The sequence below is a fragment of the Trachurus japonicus genome, chromosome 14 (assembly GCF_045865225.1).
Source record: "Trachurus japonicus isolate A0001 chromosome 14, Traja_1.0".
In the NCBI taxonomy this organism is placed as follows: domain Eukaryota; kingdom Metazoa; phylum Chordata; class Actinopteri; order Carangiformes; family Carangidae; genus Trachurus; species Trachurus japonicus.
This window is the reverse complement of record NC_140920.1, coordinates 9,579,643-9,601,759: the sequence shown is the minus strand read 5'-3', so window position 1 is coordinate 9,601,759 and position 22,117 is coordinate 9,579,643. Positions and strand designations below refer to the sequence as shown.

The 22,117-nt window shown below is 42.2% G+C and overlaps 1 protein-coding gene across 4 annotated transcripts in view; it reads left to right on the top strand.

The window, feature by feature from the left end:
• Positions 1 to 19,990, top strand: part of dscama (Down syndrome cell adhesion molecule a) — a 105,641-nt gene extending 85,651 nt beyond the window's left edge. The window contains exons 15-33 of one of the 4 annotated variants that reach the window (XM_085797356.1): positions 459 to 626; positions 1,849 to 1,919; positions 3,733 to 3,976; positions 5,172 to 5,318; positions 7,539 to 7,694; positions 8,300 to 8,433; positions 8,602 to 8,755; positions 9,721 to 9,838; positions 9,966 to 10,129; positions 10,871 to 10,969; positions 11,068 to 11,256; positions 11,989 to 12,279; positions 13,650 to 13,826; positions 13,928 to 13,958; positions 14,086 to 14,201; positions 14,348 to 14,497; positions 15,396 to 15,593; positions 16,467 to 16,769; positions 17,963 to 19,990. In XM_085797356.1, the coding sequence (XP_085653482.1) occupies positions 459 to 626; positions 1,849 to 1,919; positions 3,733 to 3,976; positions 5,172 to 5,318; positions 7,539 to 7,694; positions 8,300 to 8,433; positions 8,602 to 8,755; positions 9,721 to 9,838; positions 9,966 to 10,129; positions 10,871 to 10,969; positions 11,068 to 11,256; positions 11,989 to 12,279; positions 13,650 to 13,826; positions 13,928 to 13,958; positions 14,086 to 14,201; positions 14,348 to 14,497; positions 15,396 to 15,593; positions 16,467 to 16,769; positions 17,963 to 18,348 (3,296 nt within the window). In that variant the 3' untranslated portion in view covers positions 18,349 to 19,990. Of the gene's footprint in view, positions 1 to 458; positions 627 to 1,848; positions 1,920 to 3,732; positions 3,977 to 5,171; positions 5,319 to 7,538; positions 7,695 to 8,299; positions 8,434 to 8,601; positions 8,756 to 9,720; positions 9,839 to 9,965; positions 10,130 to 10,870; positions 10,970 to 11,067; positions 11,257 to 11,988; positions 12,280 to 13,649; positions 13,827 to 13,927; positions 13,959 to 14,085; positions 14,202 to 14,347; positions 14,507 to 15,395; positions 15,594 to 16,466; positions 16,770 to 17,962 lie in introns of all 4 variants that reach the window. The other 3 variants (XM_085797355.1, XM_085797357.1, XM_085797358.1) reach the window with 3 other exon arrangements.
• The last annotated feature ends 2,127 nt before the right edge of the window (positions 19,991 to 22,117 follow it).

Here is a 22,117-nt window from a genome sequence, read left to right as displayed (position 1 = left end):
TTTAAAGGGACAGGCACTGAAACCAGCCGTTCTGAACAGGGCTGTTTAGAGAGGATGAAAAGAGCTGTGATGTTTGATCCTTGGGGGATTTTGACCAAAGCATGTCACAGATATGTCTTTAAGACACCTGGGAACTATTTTAATTTGTGGAAAAGGGGGCATAGTATGTCTCCTTTAAAGCTTATTGTCAAGTTCTGTGTGTTTTTTGTGACTGACCACAGCTCTGCCCAAACTTGAAAACTGCTTGATCTCTGATGAACGCAAAGGACAACTCAAATCTGTTCACTTTTTTTTTATTTTCTTGATAATCAAGTGTTTTGGTTTATAAATTGATCTCTGGATTGGGTTTGTCTCGGCACTAAAAAATTTAATACAGCGTGTCCTAATGCACTTAGCTGGCTTTGACCTCTCCCCTGACTTGAGCAACCCCAATAAACCTTGGCCTCTCCCCTCCGCAGCCTCCTGGGACACCGCTCAGAAGACCAAAGATGTCTCACCTCAGCTCAACCAGGCCACCATCATCGACCTGCACCCCTCCTCCACCTACAACATCCGCATGTTTGCCAAGAACCTCATCGGCAAGAGCGAGGCCAGCAACGAGCTCACCATCACCACCGACGAAGCAGGTGAGGAGGAACTGTTGAGGATGATTTATTTTCTAACATATCTACAGTCTGGTTCTGCATCTACAGATACTCACTTTCTGCTCTGACTTTGAAGTGCACAAATCAACGGATGTGGTAATTAGAGAACATTAAATTTGTTACGATCCAACGAATCAAAGTAACAAAAACAAAGAGCGTGTGTGTGGGGTGTGAGCGCACGCGGTGATTGAAAGAAGCGAGAGGTAAAAAGAGGTAAAGGGGCCGACTGAGTCAATTCATTAACAGCCTGGTGACATCAGCTCCACTGGCTCTGTTGCATTATTGAACACACGCTGACCCTGCACTAAAAGCAGAACTTTTCAATTAGCGGCCTCAGTAGTAAGTGTCACACTACGGTCAATAGACTGAGGCTGAACCCCCCCCCCAGCCCCACCCACCCCCCATGGAGCACACACCTATAAATACAACCATCATGTTCGTTAAAATGACCAGACTCACTGACTGTAACTAGGGATGTCACGATTACTTGTTTTCACAATTAATCTTGGTATTAAACACCACAATTAATTCATCGTAAAGTTTTCTAAATACCGTAACTTTCCCAAAAAGATTATGTTGGAACCTTATCGGCAGATGTGCGCAAAAATAAAGGTAAATGCACAGATACTGGTCCATTTAACTAACGTAACATTGAATTGGCAAGGCAAGGCAATTTTATTTGTATAGCCTGTTTTTACAAACAGTTTGTCTCAAAGGGCTTTACATGGCATCATAACAACATCCTCTGCCCTGAGACCCTCACATCGACTGAGGAAAAACTCCATGGAAAACCCTGGTAGGAATTTAAATGATAGCGTGTCATTTTTAATTAAAAAAAAAAAGCAAAACAAAACAAAAAACTATTAAAATAAACGCAAACATTTGGTATAGATAACAATTTATGACCTGAATATTTCAATCACAACAGAATTGGTCCTATATTAATAGATACTTGAAATATTTTGTGGAAACAATGAGTAATGTAATAATATTTTGACTATATATGATTTTACTCATTCATAGTGTTGTGAAATTAATTACTGTAGTGCATAATAATCGTGATAATCGTAATACCGTGATTATTTCTCTGACAATAATCGTACCAAGAAAATGTATAATTGTGACATCCCTAGCTGTAACCTTTGAGCCAGCTGTTGGATGTTTGTGTACAGTTTGATTGAATGTGTTGGTGCTGTGATCTCAGCTCCTGATGGACCGCCTCAGGACGTGCAGCTGGAAGCCCTCTCCTCGCAGAGCATCCGAGTCTCCTGGAGGGTAAGTCGATCCAGCACGGGCGCTTTAGAATCGGGTGTGAGAGAGAGAGAGAAAAGCGTGTAGCTACTTATGTCCAGACAAGTGCAACCTGACACCGACGACGACGACAGCACTGAGGTTTGGGTTTGTGTGGTGGCTAAAAATAGCTTTTCTGAATCAGTCCCGTTCTCTTCTCGACATCAATTACTCTGAACTTAACATTTGACCTTCTGCTGTTCCAGGAGTTACTGGTCAGCTCCTGGGTGTGACTTTGTTTTACTTTATGAATTTAAAGCAGGATTTTGAAAGCAACCAGTATTCATGCTTATTTGGCTGTTTTGAGGTTAGATGAGGCACCCGGGAACACAGCTTCTACAAGTTGTTGTTATTATTTTTCTTTGAGAGTTATTCAGTTACCTGATCAGGGTGTCAATCCTGCATAAATAAGCAGTATAACTGACAGATGGATGGATGGACACGGCACCAGAATACGTCTGAATTTACTTGTCAGATGAGACTCACATTTTACTGTTTTAAGACAGGGGAAAAAAAGTGAATCTGTGCAGCTAGAGAGGAGGACTGTGTTGGCTGCACTATTTTTATTTTTATTTAACCTTTATTAACCAGAAATAATCCCATTGAGATTCAGAACGAGGACGAGGACGAGGGTGTGAATGCTTTGAAGGCAAAGACAGTCCGTGTACGAGGAATAGCGTACATTATCAGTCTATGGAGCCTGAGACTACAGCTTTTGGTGTTGACTTTAGGAGCCAAGAGAGAACATAAATAAGGAGGCAAGTCACACAGGATGGCCTTACAAAGAAAACAATACCAGTGTTCCCATCTACGATTGTGCAGAGAAGGCCAGCCAACACTCTTATAAAGACTACAGCGATGAGTACAAAAACCTAAATCCGTTACAAATCTTAATGCTGCTGCATGATACACTGACTGAATCCAGCATTTTCAGAGAGGAGAGATTTGCATGCATGTATAAGATGTCACCGTGGTCAAGTATTGATACGAAGGTTGCCTGAATCAGTCTTTTTCTCACACTAAAGGAGATGTGCTTCTTCACTTATCACAGTGGCAGTGACAAAAAAGACAGTGTTTGGAGAGATTGTAATGATAATCACATACTGTAGTTCAGTACGTCTGGAATGTGTTCATTCATGCGATACTACATCCGATATGTGATGACCGATCAGCTCTGAGTACATCCTTTTATACTTTTTGGGTGTTTTCAGGTGGACAGAGCTCCCCAAGATACATCTTACTAACTGTAGCTGATTGATTGATTTATTCGTCCATTCCACAGAACATAAACATATACACAAACAAGTCAAAATATCATGATCAATATGGGCGAAAGGGCGAAGGCAGAAGCAAAGCTTATTAATGCCTACCCTATTTACAGGAAGAAAAATTACAATAACAAAACAAAATTTGTAGGAAGATTACACTCGAGGAGTAGAGTAAGTAAAGTGAATAGTATCAAAACAAAGCAAGCAGAACCATCATTTAGTAATAATGATTAACTCACTTTATCCTAGTGTTAAATATTTATTCAAAACATTTGTTTTAAACATCCTTTTAAATTGGGTAATAGTTGTACAAGATTTTAATTCATTGTCAAGGCTCTTCCATAATTTCACTCCAATAACAGAAATGCATTTGAAGGTCTTTTCGAATGACTTTGAAGAAACTCATCTATTGCATTTCTTTATCTTATTTAGGCAGCGTAGCCAATTCCTCCAGCGAGTGCAGTCAGATAGAGTTCACTGATGATGATCCTCCTCTCTGTCTGAAGTCATCTTTGTCATTCCTCTGTCAGGCGCCCAAGAAGCACCTCCAGAACGGGGCCATCCGAGGCTACCAAGTGGGCTACAGAGAGTACAGCTCGGGCGGAAACTACCAGTTCAGCGTGATCAGCGTGGAAACCACCGGGGACAACGCAGAGAGCCTGGTGCTGGACAACCTGAAGAAGTTCACCCAGTACGGAGTCGTGGTCCAGGCCAGCAACAGCGCCGGGACGGGGCCGTCGTCCACAGAGGTGGCCGCCACCACACTGGAGGACGGTGAGACAAGATGTTGTTATTATTTAGTTGTTAATCATGTCCAATCCTTCCGCAGTCGTGTAAATCTACTTATTTAATACTTGTTACTGTATCTATCAGTCCTCTGTTTTTATGGACTTTTTGTGTTAAAGGGATACAGTAGGTCAACATTTTGGCAAATTGGCCCATTGCCATAATCCCTATAGTCATAGCAGTAGGTTTGTTACCTTTACCGGTGCAAGCTGTTTTTAGAACGGCGGAGCAGAGCCGTGAGCTGCTCAGAGCTACGCTACGGAGGCTCATGGGATTTCTTGGTTTCCCTCATCAAACTCATCAAATACACAGAGAGAACGTTATGAGACAGAGTTGTTTTAGAGGGAAATACAGAGACTGCTTGATGAAAAACTGTCCCTGAAGGCAATGCGCAAAAGCGGTTTTGCATGAATTTCCCTCTAAAACAACTCTGTGTGGTAACGTTGTGTTATTATCTCATAGCGTGGTGAATGTGCAGGTCACAACTTGTCCACCAGAGCGTTTTGGAGTTGTTGGATTGTGTATTTGATGAGTTTGATGAGGGAAACCAAGAAATCCCATGAGCCTCCGTAGCGTAGCTCTGAGCAGCTCACAGCTCTGCTCCGCCGTTCTAAAAATAGCTTGCACTGACAATTAAAGATAATGAACCTACTGCTAGGACTATAGGAATTATGGCAATGGGCCAATTTGCCAAAATGTTGAACTATCCCTTTAACTGTTTTATGTTTGGGGACTACGGATGAATCTAGCAACAAGTCTCGTGTATTTACACTGAGTACTCATGTACAGTCAGTACTCAGTGTCCATTAATATGCATTGTCTCGTCTAAATAAATCAATTTAATTGTTTCATTTCAAGTAAAATGTTCTGTGGAAAGCAATAAGAAACATATGAAAATAAAAGTCTGACGACAATACAAATCTAAATTTAAGTTAAGTGTTCGACAGCACCAAACATGTGATGTATTTATTATTTCCATCACAACACAGCAGTGAACATGCTGCTCTCTGAGAAGTAAACAGCAAGGTCTCATTTGTGAGGGATTTGTGAGGATATATCGCAACCTAGTGGAGATCAGCGGGTGCTGCCATATGTCGTCAGTCAGTCCGTTTGATGTCCACTGAAACTCCACTGTCCTCATGGGCTGTTGTCTGTTTTACCCCCTTGGTTTTACCCCCCACAGTGCCCAGTCGCCCCCCAGAGAACGTCCAGGCCACCGCCACGTCTCCAGAGGTCATCTCTCTGTCCTGGCTGACTCCTCCCAAAGACGCTCTGAACGGCAACCTGCTGGGCTTCAGGGTCATCTACTGGGCCAACCTGCCAGATGGAGGTACACACACACACACACACCCTTGGACACTGAGTGACAACGTCATTGTTTGATTCATTGTGTTTGTAGGCACAAGTGTATCAACATAGTATAGATTAAAGAGAAATAGAGAGATGAGAGAGAGAAATGTTTCAATCGAAAAACAAAACAAGAAACATACACATATTATCTAATATTTCATATAATCTATTACTTCACCTAAAGATTTAAATGACCTAAATTTTCCAACCATCAACCCAGTCATTTTCTTCTTATTAGCAAAGGAGGAGATTCCCAAACACATGTCTAAGGCAAGGCAAGGCAAGGCATCTTTATTTATATAGCGCATTTCATACAGTACCAAGGCAACTCAATGTGCTTTACACACATGATTTTTTAAAAGAGAAGCATAAAACAGAATAAAAACAAACACTAAAAACAGAGTTAAAAGCAAGTGGAAATAAAAGTAAAATAAAAGAAAATAGATAAAGTTTAAAGTTCTTAAAAAGAGCTCAGCTATAAGCATGTGAAAAGAGAAATGTTTTTAACCTGGATTTAAAAGTGCTTACAGTTGGGGCTGATCTCAGTTCTGCTGGTAGTTTGTTCCACTTGTGTGCAGCATCACAGCTAAATGCTGCTTCACCATGTCTGGTTTGAACTCTGAGCTCCACTATCTGACCTGAGTCAGTAGATCTCAGAGCTCTACTGGGTTTGTACTCTACTAACATGTCATTCATGTATTCATGTTTACTCACTTAATTCGACTTGATCTATTTCTTGGTTCAAACTGAAGCATTAAATAAAACTTAAATGACCTTATATCAAATCTACTCCTGTTTGCTGAGACCCTCGCTAAAGTCCAGGCTTGATGTGAGTCAGTGTTTAGTTAACTCTGCAGCGCGTTAACCTCACGTCTAAACTGTAGCATATAGTTTTTAGGTAACCTCTACTGTCTGTGGGCCAGAAATCTGCACGGCCCCGTGGAAGTGAGACGGCGCGGCGTGCCGTTGTCACATGCCGGGTTTGTGTCAGTAGGATCGGTTGTGACAGCACGATTACCTTTGACCCCTACACTGTCACATCATGTTGGCCTGCCTACTGAGCATGAACGCTCAGGACTTGACAGCCAGGATTAGTTTGCATGGTAACAGTCTGTGGCTCAGAGGGTGAACAGTCAAACCTGAACTTAAATGTTGAATTTGTCAGTGGTTTGGTTTATTTTGATGGCAAATCTATAAATCCTAACCTTTCACATGAACACAATGAACATATTGCAATATATTACTGCTCTGTACCATCTCAGAGGACTGCAGTTCAGCAGCACAAGAGAATATAACATCACTGACCAGCAGAGGGAGACACAAGCCCTGTGTAACTGCAGGTTGTATCAGTACACCAGTGTTACTGCCTAGATTTCGTGGTTTTATTCATGTTTCATTGATTGATACACTGCATTTAAGTAAGTGATGTAAATCTGACACAACTATAAAATGTGCATTCATTTTGTCTTTAATCAGTTGTCAAAACTCCGACACAGAAAAAACTTTGAAAAGATTGTTTTGAAATTCCTACAACAGCTGCAGCAGATGCAGAATGTATCATTGATTAGCTGATGATCCATTGTCTAATTCTTTCAACTCTAGAAGTCTTATTGCTCTCGTGTCTGTTTGTTGTGACTTGGTATCAAGAGAATTGACAAACATACAGATATCCGCGCACGTAGCCATGCGTAAAATGCCTTTACCGAGTGGTAAAGTGTGGCTTTGATGGGTTTTCCAGGTGTTTTAATTGCTCATTAAAAGCCAGAGACGAGACACAGCTGGTCTTGTCGATCTCTGGAGAGAAATAAAAACGGCAAGAAGAAAGCACAGAGTAGTAAATGATAATAAGAAGATACGATATGGACGGAGCAATGACATCAATAATTCACAGCCCAACAGCTGAGGTAGCATGTTGCCAGTCAAGGTTTGCCACGGCAGCAGGCCTGGGATGTAGGGTCGTTTAAACTTTGTGATTGAATATGACATTATATCCAAGGCTGTGCTGTGACACCCAAAGGCCTGACCACTACTTTTATGTATGTGATCTTCTATCTATGTAATATATGAGTCACATGGATGACCCCGTGTCGGCTCGTCTCGTCACCGGCTTATTGACAAGAAGAGAGAGAAGAGAGCGTTGCATTGGTCTCAAGGTCTTTTTTTAAAAAATCCCTCCACTTTCTCCTCCACTGTCCATCAGAGCTGGGAGAGATCAGGAACGTGACGACCTCGAAGCCTTCTCTGGAGCTGGACGGCCTGGAGAAGTACACCAACTACAGCATCCAGGTGTTGGCCTTCACCAGAGCTGGAGACGGCGTTCGCAGTGAACAGATCTACACCCGCACCAAGGAGGACGGTATGAACATGAAGTTACATCTCTGAATACACAGCACAATGATGATGATGATGAGTGTAGAAAACACCACACTTAACACTCTTAAAGGGATAGTTCACCCAAAATTGAAATTTCACTCCCTCATGTCGACTAAGGGCTGGGAGAAGTTTCAGAGTCCTCTGTGGCTTCTCTGAGTTACAGGGGTCTCGGCGTAGCAGTGCATGTCCATATAACGGTTGCAAATGGATAGACACACCAAAAAACATCCAATTACCTCCATGCTGCTCGTATGTAATGTCCGTCTTGTATTGAAGCCCCGAAATGCGAAATTGTCCCGAAAAAAATTAAATAAGTCTACAAGACGGACATTTACATACGAGCAGCATGGAGGTATTTGGATGTTTTTTGGTATGTCTTTTTGTTACGAAGACAGTTGGTATCCATTTGCAACCGTTATATGGACATGCACTGCTACGCCGAGACCCCCTGTAACTCAGAGAAGCCACGGAGGACTCTGAAACTTCTCCCAGCCCTTAGTCGACATGAGGGTGAGTAGATAATGAGTGAAATTTCAATTTTGGGTGGGAAAATACTATATTATCAACTCGACCCTCTCTTCCTTTCAGTTCCCGGTCCTCCAGCAGGTGTGAAGGCAGCAGCTGCGTCCAACTCAGTGGTGTTTGTGTCGTGGCTTCCTCCCCTCAAAGTGAACGGCATCATCAGGAAATACACAGTTTTCTGCTCCAACCCACATCCCACGGTAACAACACACTTTAAACACTATGAGACGATGCAAATTAAATTATCATTAAACCACATAACTTACTGATGTGTTTTAATATTTCTTAGACAACAATAGTGTTCTCAGTGAAAACTGAAACTCAGACAGCACATGAGACTTGAATCTTGAATGTTTTCCCTCTCCCAGGTGAGCAGCGAGTTCGAGGCGGCTCCCGACGTGTTCTTCTACCGCATCCCCAACCTGAGCAGGAACCGGCAGTACAGCATCTCGGTGGGGGCCGTCACCGCTGCAGGCCAAGGAAACAAGAGTGAAATCATCACTGTCCAACCCATGGCTGAAGGTAGGTGATGTTTGTGTGATAGATCACAGCTTTTAACGCTTCACCGGGACATATATGCAGTCAGTGTTGAGTTCAAATGCTCACATGACCTCTTGATAAGAATTACCCTGCTTCACCACTTTTCCCCCCGACTCACTTCATCCATGTGGATGTCTGAAAAACATCCATCGTTCCCAGTATCTCTTCATTAGTCGACAGGCAGGGGAGCAGCAGCTGCATGTAAATAACTCAGCGTTTGGCCCTGTCAGCATTAACATGCTTGGTGAGAGCTGATAAGCTGATTGCATATGCTGATAGCCCCCCCGGTGTCTGGTGTCGGGGCCCGCAGGCTCTCGCAGGACATGCACAATCTTGTCTGAGGTCTAGGTGATGGATGTCCTCTCCCCATCAGACTCTGTAGCTTTGACTCTGTGAGCGTAGAGGTTAGAGAGGACGAGGAATGTGAAAATGTGAAAAACTCCACTGCAAAAACTCAAAATCTTACCAAGAATATTTGTCTTATTTCTAATCAAAATGTCATTTCTAGGCAAAACAAATCTCATTATAATTAAAATAAGACTCATCACAATAAAAAGTAGCTTGTTTTTAGACACCTTTTTCTTCTTTCAAGCACATTTTCATTTGAAATAAGTTGAAAAATCTGATAGTGGAACAAGTTTTTCTTTCTTACTACAAGCACAAAACACTTGCTTTCACTGGCAGATTTTTCTACTTACTTCAAGTGAAAATTTGTTTGAAACAAACGAAAATTATCTAAAAACAAGTTCATTTTTAGGTGATGAGTCTTATTTTAAGTGAAAAGAGTTTAGTTTTGACTAGAAATGAGACATTTTGACAAGAAATAAGACAAATATTCTTGGAAAGATTTTGAGTTTTTGCAGTGTCTTTGTGAAAATTGCACCAAAAAACAAGTAGTATATATTTATTTGTTGATGTACTGTATCTCCTGTGTTGGACTTTTGCAGCTCCGGCTCGGATTCTGACCTTCAACAGGACAGTCACCACCCCCTGGATGAAGGACATCGTGCTGCCTTGTAAAGCAGTGGGCGACCCCTCCCCAACCATCAAGTGGCTGAAGGAGATGTGAGTATCCGTCGGCCTCGAAGCTGCAAACTGTTTCTGACAGAGGTTTAAATGTGAAATCAAATATTTCTGTGTCCTCTACTACTAAAAAACACGAAGCTAATTCTCTACACATCTGTGTTTTCAGCAATGGTACCCCAGCACCTGTTGTGATCGACAGCCGACGCAGTGTCCATGGTAACGGCAGCCTCGTTATCCGCACGGTGAAAGCAGAGGATTCTGGGAACTACACCTGTGTGGCCAGTAACAGCTTTGGGTCGGACAAGATCGTCCTCAACCTGCAGGTTCAAGGTAAGAAATCCAAACGTGATGACAAACAGCAGAATCTGTAACACCGACACCACTTCTTTCAGTCCTGAAACTCTCCCTAATGTTTACATCAAAGTCATTGCAGAGTTTGAGAAACAACAGGGTCTTGAAAAGTATTAAAAAGTCTTTTCATGACTTTGTAGTTTATAAGTCTTCAATTTTGAAGGTATTTTTTCTGCTGGAAACAAAATCAAACGAACCGAGGCACATGTCAAGACTGTCTTGATTGTTGTTTTTGTTTTTTGAGAGTGGAGCAATGTTTTTTGTTTTTGTTTTTTTGATAAATTTTGCCTTTGATTTATTATCCTAGCCTATTTTGAATTCAGTTCTATCATAGTGGTCTATAGTCTTTATCACAAACTAAAACTGTTACGTTAAAAGTGTAACTGATGTAAATGGTTACAGCTTGAAGTGGCGGTGAGCCGGTATTAAAAAATATTGAAAAGGTCTTGAAAAAGTCTTAAAAAGGTATTAAATTAACTTGTACAGATTCCTGTATAAACCCTGAACAAAGCAATTGGGAGTGCTGCAATCTGGGTCCAAGGAGAGATGTAAAAAAAAAGTGTAGGTTGCTCATCAAGACTAGAAAAACTGTAGAAAAAGAGAGCTGGCTGAAGCCAAAGAGGCACTCTGAATCACTCTGAATGTAGTGTAATGAAAAATCCTTTATTTAACAGGGATGGATTAACAGAGTTTGTCTGTTTTCTTCTTTTTTATGTGTAGTTCCACCGGACCAGCCTCGTCTCACAGTGACCAAGACCACCACCACCTCTATAACCCTCTCCTGGATCCCTGGAGACAACGGAGGCAGCTCTATAAGAGGTCAGACACTCACCTCAGTGCTTTTTTTTTTTTTTTACCATTTTCCTCCCATCTGGATCTGTATTCACCTCCTCCTCCTCCTCCTCCTCCTCCTCCAGGCTACATCCTGCAGTACTCGGAGGACAACAGTGAGCAGTGGGGGAACTTCGCCATCAGTCCCAGTGAGCGCTCCTATCGGCTGGAAAACCTCAAGTGTGGCACCTGGTACAAGTTCACCCTCACTGCCCAGAATGCAGTGGGGCCGGGGCGCATCAGTGAGATCATTGAAGCAAAGACTCATGGGAAAGGTAGGATTGTTTGTTTTTTTTCCTAGATTGCAACTATTCCAGCATTACAGTCATGTAATGATTCATAAAATACACTGCTCAAAAAAATAAAGGGAACACTTAAACAACACATCTTAGATCTCAATTAATGAAATATTGCAGTTTAAAATCGTTATTCAATATATAGTAGAGTGTGTTGAGAAAAACATAACATAAAAATGATCAATGTAAATCAAAATTATCATCCCAGGTTGATTTCACATGGGTGTGATATACTCGGAGTTACAATGTGTTGTTTGAGTGTTCCCTTTATTTTTTTGAGCAGTGTATAAAGTTGAATGTTTAAATACTCATACTACATGGGATGTGCCGACATGACAGCACAGTGAAAAACATTTTACAGGAGAATCATCTGGTTGTTATGTTTTGTGCTTCGAATACACATTAGATTTGTTTCTGATTGTTTCATACTGTATTGGGACTGATCATGTCATAAAAAGAGTAAATATACAGTTAAATGAGTATTAAAAAAACATATAAAGGTAGTTTTACCTCCAGACAAATTATGAGATACAACACACTAATTATCAAGTTTATCAGAACATAATAAAAGGCCCTGACACACATTTTAGTTTAATTTCTTGGATTTACTATTCCCAGCTAATGATAACTGATGTTTACACAGAGATTTTTATTTTATTTTCTCATGGGTTCATCCTCTCTGACCTGGTTTTCCTCCGTCTGCCGCCACAGAACCTCAGTACTCTAAAGAACAGGAGCTCTTCACCAGCATCAACGCCACCCGGGTCAAGATCAACCTGAACGGCTGGAACAACGGCGGATGCCCCATCACCTCGTTCACGCTGGAGTACCGCGCCGTGGACGCGCCCTCGTGGACCACGGCGCAGCGCACCTCGCTCACAAAGAGCTACATCCTGTACGACCTGCAGGAGGCCACCTGGTACGAGCTGCAGATGAAGGTCTACAACAGCGCCGGCTACGCGGAGAAGAGAGTCAAGTTCGCAACGCTCAGCTACGACGGCAGTGAGTTGACACGGTGTCATAGGATATAAAACACAGAGAGCACAGTCACTGTTTTATCTGTCATATCCTGCTGAAAGTGGGCATGTATGACTCACCAGCTGCTCCAGAGGTAGTACGCACGGTATAAAGTGAACACCGACACTGAGAGCTGAACAAGTAGAGAATGTGTGATAAAAAAAGAAGGAAAAAAGGCCCAAAGTGTGAGTAAGTGTAACAGACAGACTGGCTAACAGCGGCAGCTCCAGGCAAAGAAGATAAATCTCTTTTTCTGTTAATGGCAGAGCTCGAGGCTCGAGGAGACCGAGGCTCCCTTGATGACTTGGGCAATAAAAAACACATTTCATGCTGACTCTAGTGGCTGCAGCCAGTTTGTGTGCCACTTGTTAACGGCATCTCCATCACAAGCTCACTGACTGACTGACTGACTGACTGGCAGCATGAGGGTTAGATGAGTTCATCATATCCTTTGGGATGGAGGATGCTAAGCACCACCAGCTCCCTGGGAGACCAGTGGTACTTTGCCTCCACCAGTTCTCAAGTCAAACCACCACGAGAAGAGAGAAACTAAGCTGAACATGCAGCCATGAAAAGATGAGTTCATTCTCATTTAAGTCCAGCTTGGCAGAGTAGGAGCCAGGATTTACTGCCAAATTGGCAAAAGGTCAAATGATGATATTAAGAGAGCAGCAGCTTGTGGTGGAGCAGCCTGCATGGTTACTTGGAACAAATGTTGGAACTTTTAAGCTTTAAAGGGATAGTTCAATATTTTGGCAAATTAGCCCCGTAATCCCTATAGTCATAGCAGTAGGTTCGTTACCTTTATTTGTTGGTGCAAGCTATTTTTAGAACGGTGGAGCAGAGCAAGTTGTGACCTGCACATTCACCACGCTATGAGATAATAACAAAACGTTACCAGATGGAGTTGTTTTAGAGGTAAATTCATGCAAAACCGCTGATTCAGGGACCTTCAGGGACAGTTTTTCAGCAAGCAGTCTCTAAAACAACTCTGTCTGGTAACGTTGTGTTATTATCTCATAGCGTGGTGAATGTGCAGGTCACAACTTGTCCACCAGAGTGTTGTGGAGTTGTTGGATTGTGTATTTGATGAGTTTCATGAAGGAAACCAAGAAATCCCATGAGCCTCCGTAGCGTAGCTCTGAGCAGCTCGCGGCTCTGCTCCGCCGTTCTAAAAATAGCTTGCACCAACAAATAAAGGTAACAAACCTACTGCTATGACTATAGGGATTTTGGCAATGGGCCAATTTGCCAAAATGTTGACCTACTGTATCCCTTTAAGCTCCCAAAGGTCTTAATCAGCTTTTGCACACATGATATCTGTCATAAATCCTAACATGGCATCCTCTGCTCAGGCACCATCGCACCGTTGATGAAGGCACCCAACGTGAGTGAGGACAACTCGGGGGGCGGCGAAGGTCTGAAGATGATGGTGACCATCTCCTGCGTGCTGGTCGGCATCGTTGTGATCTTCATCGGGCTGCTGGTGCTGAGGAGGAGGAGGAGGGAGCAGAGGCTGAAGAGGCTCCGAGGTGAGAGGACGGGGTTTTCTCACATATGGATCAATGTTTTCTAGATGTTTGCTTTTGTTCTCTCTCAGTGTTTAACATGTGAAATGATGTTTGTTTTCCAGATGCAAAGAGTTTGGCTGAGATGCTCATGAGGTGAGACTGTTGAACAACTAACTTCACTCTTTTGCTGTTACACAACACACTACTGTCATCTGAACAACAGAGTTGATTACAGCAGAAATGTCTGATACTGTAGCTCATAACCTTCTGTGCTTTTCAGTAAAAACACACGTCCAGCTGAGCCAATTAACAAACAGCAGCAGACGCTCCGCATGCACATCGACATCCCCCGAGCCCAGCTGCTGATAGAGGAGAGAGACACCATGGAGACTGTTGGTAAGCGCACAGCTGGCTGTGGACTTCTGCCACACAGCAAGCAGCTTGTTTGTTTTGGGTTTTTTTTTTTATTATTCAAACAGGAGACTAACCTGTTCATGGAAATTCCTGTGTTCATTTTTGTTTTTTGTTTTTTTCCCCTACAGATGACAGGTCCACTGTGTTACTGACCGATAACGACTTTGGCGAAACCCAGAAACAGAAATCGTCCACAGTCACACACACTGTCCACTACCAGTCCCTGTCCCAGGCCACTGGTCCCCTCGTAGATGTGTCCGATGCCAGACCAGGAACCAGTAAGTCCAGTACGGACTCCTTTTCTTAACTTCATAACACATAAAACGCACAAGTGGTTGTTTTTTTTGTTGTTGTTTTTTTCTTTTCATTGTTGCTGCAGCCATGCTTCTTTTCCCAGCAGCTTTTAATGATTCATTCATATTTTTACGTTTCATTCACACAGCTTTTTACTGCTGCATGCCCGTTGCCTACTCGCCTCGCAGCTCATCTGAAAACAACTGTTTTTATTAGATTTCATTAGCGCCGTCTTCACCCCAGCATCCACCATGTGTTAGTGTTTCTTTGGTATGACTGGTGCAGGTTACAGAATCACAATCCAACATGATAAACGAAAAAAAACAAAACATAGTGTGATGTTTGGTTAAAGGGATAGTTCAACATTTTATTATCTCATACAGTAGTGTGGTGAATGTGCAGGTCACAACTTGTCCACCAGAGCGTTTTGGAGTTGTTGGATTGTGTATTTATTTGATGAGTTTGATGAGGGAAACCAAGAAATCCCATGAACCTCCGTAGCGTACTGTAGCTCTGAGCAGCTCACGGCTCTGCTCCGCCGTTCTAAAAATACTGTGGCTTGCACCGACAATTAAAGGTAACGAACCTACTGCTATGACTATAGGGATTATGGCAATGCGCCAATTTGCCAAAATGTTGAACTATCCCTTTAAGAGGAAGATGATGATATTGTGTTTTTGTTGGGTTTTTTTGTTTGTTTTATTCAGTCAATTCAGGAAAAATCTGTTTAAAAGAGAAGTTGCAGGTTTTGGGGAAAAGACGTTGGTTTTGTTCCAAATGAACCTTTATGATCACGACCACTTCATTACAGTATCTTTGGTAAACTCGCTGTTGCTGTGAGTTGCATAATCACACAGAGCGTTGTTCTTCTTAACCCCTCAGACCCTACAGCCCGTCGCACAGCCAAAGCCGGCCCGGCTGCTCGCAACCGCTACGCCAGCCAGTGGACCCTGAACCGGCCGCACCCGCCGGTCTCCTCTCACACCCTCAGCACCGACTGGAGGCTGCCCACGCCCCGCGTCGCCGGCTCCGTCGACAAGGAGAGCGACAGCTACAGCGTCAGCCCATCTCAGGACACAGGTAAGCAGCAGCTCGTCTTCAGATTAACACCGTAACAAACACGGCTCCTCATCGCTCACAGCAACAACAAACCTGTATCAGCTTTACACTACAGTATGGGATGTCACAATTATACATTTTCTTGGTACGATTATTGTCAGAGAAATAATCACGGTGTTACAGACAGACAGATAGACAGATAGATAGATAGACAGATAGATAGACAGATAGATAGATAGATAGATAGATAGATAGATAGATAGATAGATAGATAGATAGATAGATAGATAGATAGATAGATAGATAGATAGATAGATAGATAGATAGATAGATAGATGTATTGTCTGCCCCAAAGGGTAGCAGAAATTTGTCTTTGACACATCACATCACGATTATTATGCATTAATTCATTTGACAACACTAAAATTGTGTCAAATCAAATATAGTCAAAATATAATGACATTACTCATTGTTTACACATAAAATAATTCAAGTATCTATTGACAAATTATTTATCTTTTTAGTGTCATCTATACCAAATGTTTACATTTATTTTAATCGTTTTTTGTTTTGTTTTGTTTTTTAAATACATTTGACAGGCTAACATTTAAATTCCTACCAATTCAATGTTACGTTATCTGAGCATTTGCCTTTATTTTGGTGCACATCTGCCGATACGGTTCCGACATAATCTTTTTTGGGAAGTGATGGTATTTAGGAATCTTTACGATTAATTAATTGTGGCTTTTTAATACCGCAATTAATTATGAAAACAAGTAATCGTGACATCCCTACTTTATTTACACCTTTAACAAAATCATGTCCTAATTAATACTTCTGCCTCGTCTAAATCTTGTCACTAATCCGTCCACTAACCTGCGGCCCCACGTCCAGACCGAGCGCGGAGCAGCATGGTGTCGACAGAGAGCGCGTCGTCCACCTACGAGGAGCTGGCCAGAGCGTACGAGCACGCCAAGATGGAGGAGCAGCTGCGCCACGCCAAGTTCACCATCACCGAATGCTTCATCTCCGACACCTCGTCGGAGCAGATGACGGCGGGCACCAACGACTACACCGACAGCCTGACCTCCAGCACGCCGTCCGAGTCGGGCATCTGCCGCTTCACCGCTTCCCCGCCCAAGCCTCAGGACGTCAGCCGGGTCATGAACATGGCCGTGCCCAAGGCCCACAGACCGGGTGAGGCCACGGCGCCGCTGCTCAGACCCAGCAGCCTCATCACCACACACATAATAATAATAATAATAATAACAACATCACTTATAACTTAACTTTGTGTCTAATATTAACATCCAACCATTAGCTAACTGTGGCTCTAACACTGACTTCCACTTGCTGATTAAATTAAATATTAATTCCAGTTTGGCTTGAAGAGAAAATGTGCGAGGCCATTAGATAAAAACACGTATTTAAGTTCCAAGTTAACAGTTATTTTAAACCACTGGTCACAGATTCACAGATGAAAACTCGTTACAGATCTTGGTAAATAAGAGTCTATGGAAGGAAACTGCAGCTGCTCTGTTAAACCTGTAATTGTATTTCTTGTGCCTACTTGTATTGTAACAGCTTTAATCAGAGAACAACCTTAAATCCACTGTCAGTGTGTCAGAGCCAACGTTTTTACTGGAGAATGCGCACTAAAAGCTTTGCCATCCTTTATCAGTCATGAAACAAATCATCAATAGATAGATAATTGACATCAATAGATATTGTTCAATGATTAAAGTGACAAAATCTACACTTTAACTAATGCCAGTCCTGATAGTGTTGAAAACCAAGCTTGATGGGATTATTATAAATTGCCTGCTCTGCTCTGATATGACTGACTCATCTCTTTAACTGGTTTAATATTGTAAGTGTAATGACATCTATAGTGACAGTGATGGAGATGAAGGGTGAGTCTTAGCATCAAATTAGATGAGGTCAGCAAGGTCAGTGTAACTGCACTGAATAAACTCTATTGGTTTTGCATCAATGCAGTAACTATTCCTATTGAAGTTTCAATAACAATTTTAAAGTTGGCAAAAATATCCACGAGAAAACACATTTGGGTCACTGACTGACAGCAGCTATATTGGATGTCCCAAGTGGCTGGTGCATAAATAACTGCACCCTGGTGGTTTGTCTGATCATTGCATGTATCTGATTGTATACATTAGGTTTTTCAGGAAAACAAAACACAGTGAGGATGTAGAGGTCTCAAAAACTCATGTATTTTCATGTATCAAATTTGATACAAATGGCGACATGGGGTTTTAAACCAGTACTTTTCTTACTTTTCTTTAGTTGGGAGATGAGGTGATGTTACAGGTGTGTCTCTGTGTGTGTTTCCTCCCTCATATTTAACTCTGACGGTCTGTGTCGTCCTACAGGGGGTGAGTTGGTTCACCTTCCTCCGTACCTGCGCATGGACTTCCTGTTGAACCGAGGCATGTCGTGCTCGGGGTCGTCCAGGGGGGGGACGGCGGCCAGCGGGGAGAGAGCTGCGATGGGTCAGGCCTGTCTGGAGCCCCAGAAGAGCCGCTCGCTGAAGCGGCCGTCCCGCATGGCGCCGCCGACGCCCACGGAGGCGCCTCAGGCCAGCAGGGACCCAGTGGCCCAGTGGCAGCCCGGCTCCGCGGCCACGCTCCCCCACAGGGAGGGCTCGGAGCTGGCTCAGGCCGCCAAGCTCAGCACCTCCCAGGAGTCCCTGCTGGACTCGCGAGGACATCTCAAACAGAGCAGCAACCCCTACGCAAAGTCCTACACGCTGGTATAACAGCAGGGGAGAACTCACTCTGGACACAACACTGGACTTAACACTCAAGTGCAGTAAACTGACTTTCACCACGCAGTTCTGTATATATGTCCCCTCCCCTCCAAGGGCGGGGTCACTTTTACTAATCTCCTTTTATTTATTTTAGAACTTTCTTTTATCTCTTGTTTGTATTTCTTTTTTTTTTCTTTTTTTTTTTCACTTGAGAAAAAATTCACTCATCGGAAATGACTCCAGTCGGAGCTTTGCCAAACTAATTGAGTAACGAGGGAGCGTTATTTATTCTTGATTCTTGTTAATTCTTTATAATTAATCAGTGATTATTAATTGTTAGTTGTCAGCTCTTAATGATCATTAATTATTGATTACCAAATGATCTATTATCACCATTACTACAATGTTTTCATAAGAACCCGGACATGTTTTCTTTTCGGTTTTGGTTTTGTTTTCTGGAGTGGAAGATGACGATTTGGAGTCATTTTTTTCCTATGGAATATCCTTCTGAAACATTGAATGAAACTTGGGAGAAATCTTGGAATGAAAGCAATTGACACCAGTCCAAACTTTTCAGCTGCTCTCCAATTGTTACTTTTTTTGAAGAAAAAAAAAAATCTATTTCCTATGGATGCATGGGGACTGACCAATTAAAAAGACAATGAGGATTACGATCGTGGCTGGGCTAGCCCAGTCGAGCATTTTGTCACACTATGAAATGATCCAATGTGAAGATTTATTATTCTTATTACTATAAATATATATATAAAAAGAGAAATCACTTTTATTTGTGGATATTACAGGGAAGAATTGATTTGGTTAATAAAGTCCTTAGTCATGTTTGCACATATCTCGTTTTAATTAGGAAATGGAGTCTCTGTTGATCTTTCTCTGTGTCCCATTCTCTGATGGTGCAATATGAAAAAAGATATGAAAAGTATATGAAAACTATTGCTCTATACTGTACTGTAATGATGAAAAATAACTATGTTGTGAGTATACTTACAGGGCCGGACACACTCCAGCTATGTATTCAGGTGTAGTTTACCACTGCTTGTTCGCCAGGGTGGTAAATGATGTTAGCTAGAACAGGGAGGGTTTAGAGAACTAATGGTTTGCACTTCACAACACCCCAACTCAAGTGTGTCCAGATAGATCCCCCTACTCTCAGTGCACTAGGTAGAGTCTTCAAGGCTCTCACTGTCCTCAGTAGATTTACTGTTGCTGCATTGCAGTGATTCTTCTCTACAGGGAAAAAAAAACGTGAGACAATCCAGCAGAATCCCCCCTTCAAACCAAACCTATAATGTCTATGGGAAATATCTAAAAAAAGAAAAAAAAAAGAAAAAAAAATGTGGATATACGTAAGAAGCTGTTTTTGTTCCTGTCTGCCCTGGCCCATTTCTGTTCTTTCTGTTTCTTTGAGTTAGCCTGAAGGGAGAAGAGTTTGATCCAAAATGCTGTGAGGTCATTATGTCAGTTTCTATGATTAGTTTCTATGATTAACTGTCTTCATTATGATTATACATTTTAACAAGAAAAAAAAAATGTCACTTTTTATTTTTAACATGAGTGTTCACCATGGTGGCACTGGAATAAAGAGAAACTAACACAAAGTTCAAATTTGATTAATAAAATGGCTGTTCCCCAACGTGTCCTCCGCGGGTTTGACATGAGTGACTGATGGTGGTGTGGAGGTGAGGCACGAGCATGTGGGTCTGCTTATTTCACCATGGAGACAGCAGCGAGGTGCCCAGAAGACCGTCAAAGCGATCGATGGTGGTCTGTCCGTGTCTGTCTGGTGTCTGGCCTGCAGGTGGCAGTGTTGTAAAGAGTTGCGTTGCACCTTTAAATTTCTTTGCAAAGCCTTTTTCCAGCCAGCACCATCCTGCTGTGTGGAGATTACTGCTGGAACCGTCATCAGAGGAACCTGACGTCTTTATAGGACTGAAGTTTAATCATTTCTTCTAACTTGAGTTTGGCTCCAGTCGCCTCTAAAGTTCAATAACGGGTTTGGAACATGAATGAATAATTGAGTTTAGACATCACCTACAGTATAACAAGAGCAGACACATTTCTGAGATCTTAAACATGAAGTTCACAACTGAATACAATGAATCGAAACACACTGTCAGTATGCAGACTACAAAAACAAACCGGGAAAACTGATGTGAGTAGTTGTCAGAAAACCCTATGAAAAAAAAACTATAATGATCTAAAAACCAGGAGAATACACTACTCGTAAAAAGTTAGGGATATTCAGCTTTTGGATGAAATTTCAGACTGCACCTTAAAATGCACTTTACAGGTGAACTTAATTTGACCTTCTCTAAACTTTTGAATGCACGTGTCCAACTGCTCAGTGTTTCAGTACCTATAATATAACATACTGTTCTCTAACAAGGGGATGAACTGCAAAAATCATAACAAAAAGTGTCTGATCCATGAATCAACACTAAATGTTCTGGTTCAATGACAATTTGTATTGAAACAACGGTCCTCTTCATCCTGCTGTTCACATGACACCATGAGACCAAGACCACACTGGTATAACGATCCATCAACAGGACCTGGACCAGTCGAGGCTTCAGACGATGGGATGTTGTCAGAGGGAAGTGTCCACTGAGCTCAGAGCGTCACAGAGCGTCATCAGCAGGTTGAACAAAGACGCAGAGAGACAGAGAAGTGGACGTCCTTTGTCCACATGACAACTTATTGAGATATCAACAGTTTTAGTAGTGGTACTATATACCTACCACTGTTACTAGCTTTTGTTTCAATACATTGTTTAGATGGAGAAATTACCCTTCCATATTTCTACTTCTATGCCATATTTTCACAATATATCACTGTAGCATGAACTCTTTACATTTTCCATAAATTTCACCTGAAAGTTGATTATCCTTAACTTTTTCTGAGTGGTGTATGTCTGCACTTGGAGCTACACTTTGAACACACATCGCCTTTATGTGATAACAGAGCACATTGTAGCCCCCAAACAACTTAGGTGCTGTAAAAATCTTTTTACATATCGCCGTTTCATACACCACCGTGGAACATTACAACCACAATTCAGAAAATGTTCTGTAGCCTACATCTCAGGATGATTAAATCCATCAGTTTAAGATGGTCTGAGGGTGAATCTGTTTTTAATGAAGGTGCTGAGACATTTAAATGTCACCTGCTCTATAAATGACACCAGCAGCTAATGAAGGTTCCTTCAAAGTCTTTTACCACAGGTGTGAACTGTGAAGTCAGACGATTTAAAGCTTCACAAAGAAGAAAAGAACTTCCTTCCTGGACTCTTTTACTAATTGAAGACCTTCCAACCTGCCACTCCGAGGCTTCTGCCTGAGCCTCACATGTCCTGCCTGTTAAATTGGCTGCACGGTTTCATATCAGTGGTGGGAGGTTTAGCGGGGGGCCGTATTACTCAGTGTGACAACTGCATCAGTCGTCTTCCTCTGAAGTCCACAACAAATTAAGCATGGTGACAGAGATTTACTGGCCGCCGCACCGGGTGGTCAATAACTGCTGTCATAAATAATGTCCAGGCTGAACCGAATTCTTTCATCTGATCCGCCGGAGAAATTTGAAGCTGTCGCCGGCTCGGTTGGGGGAAATGATGGTGAAAATGTTCAGTAATACACATGGACACAGACATGTCCCAACGTAGAGCTGAGGCAGTGAGCACAGTTTCCTTCCTGTGCAGTTTGCAGCACACAGCTGGCATTGTCAACGCCTTTTTTAATTTATTTTCATGCAGTTATTGATTCCC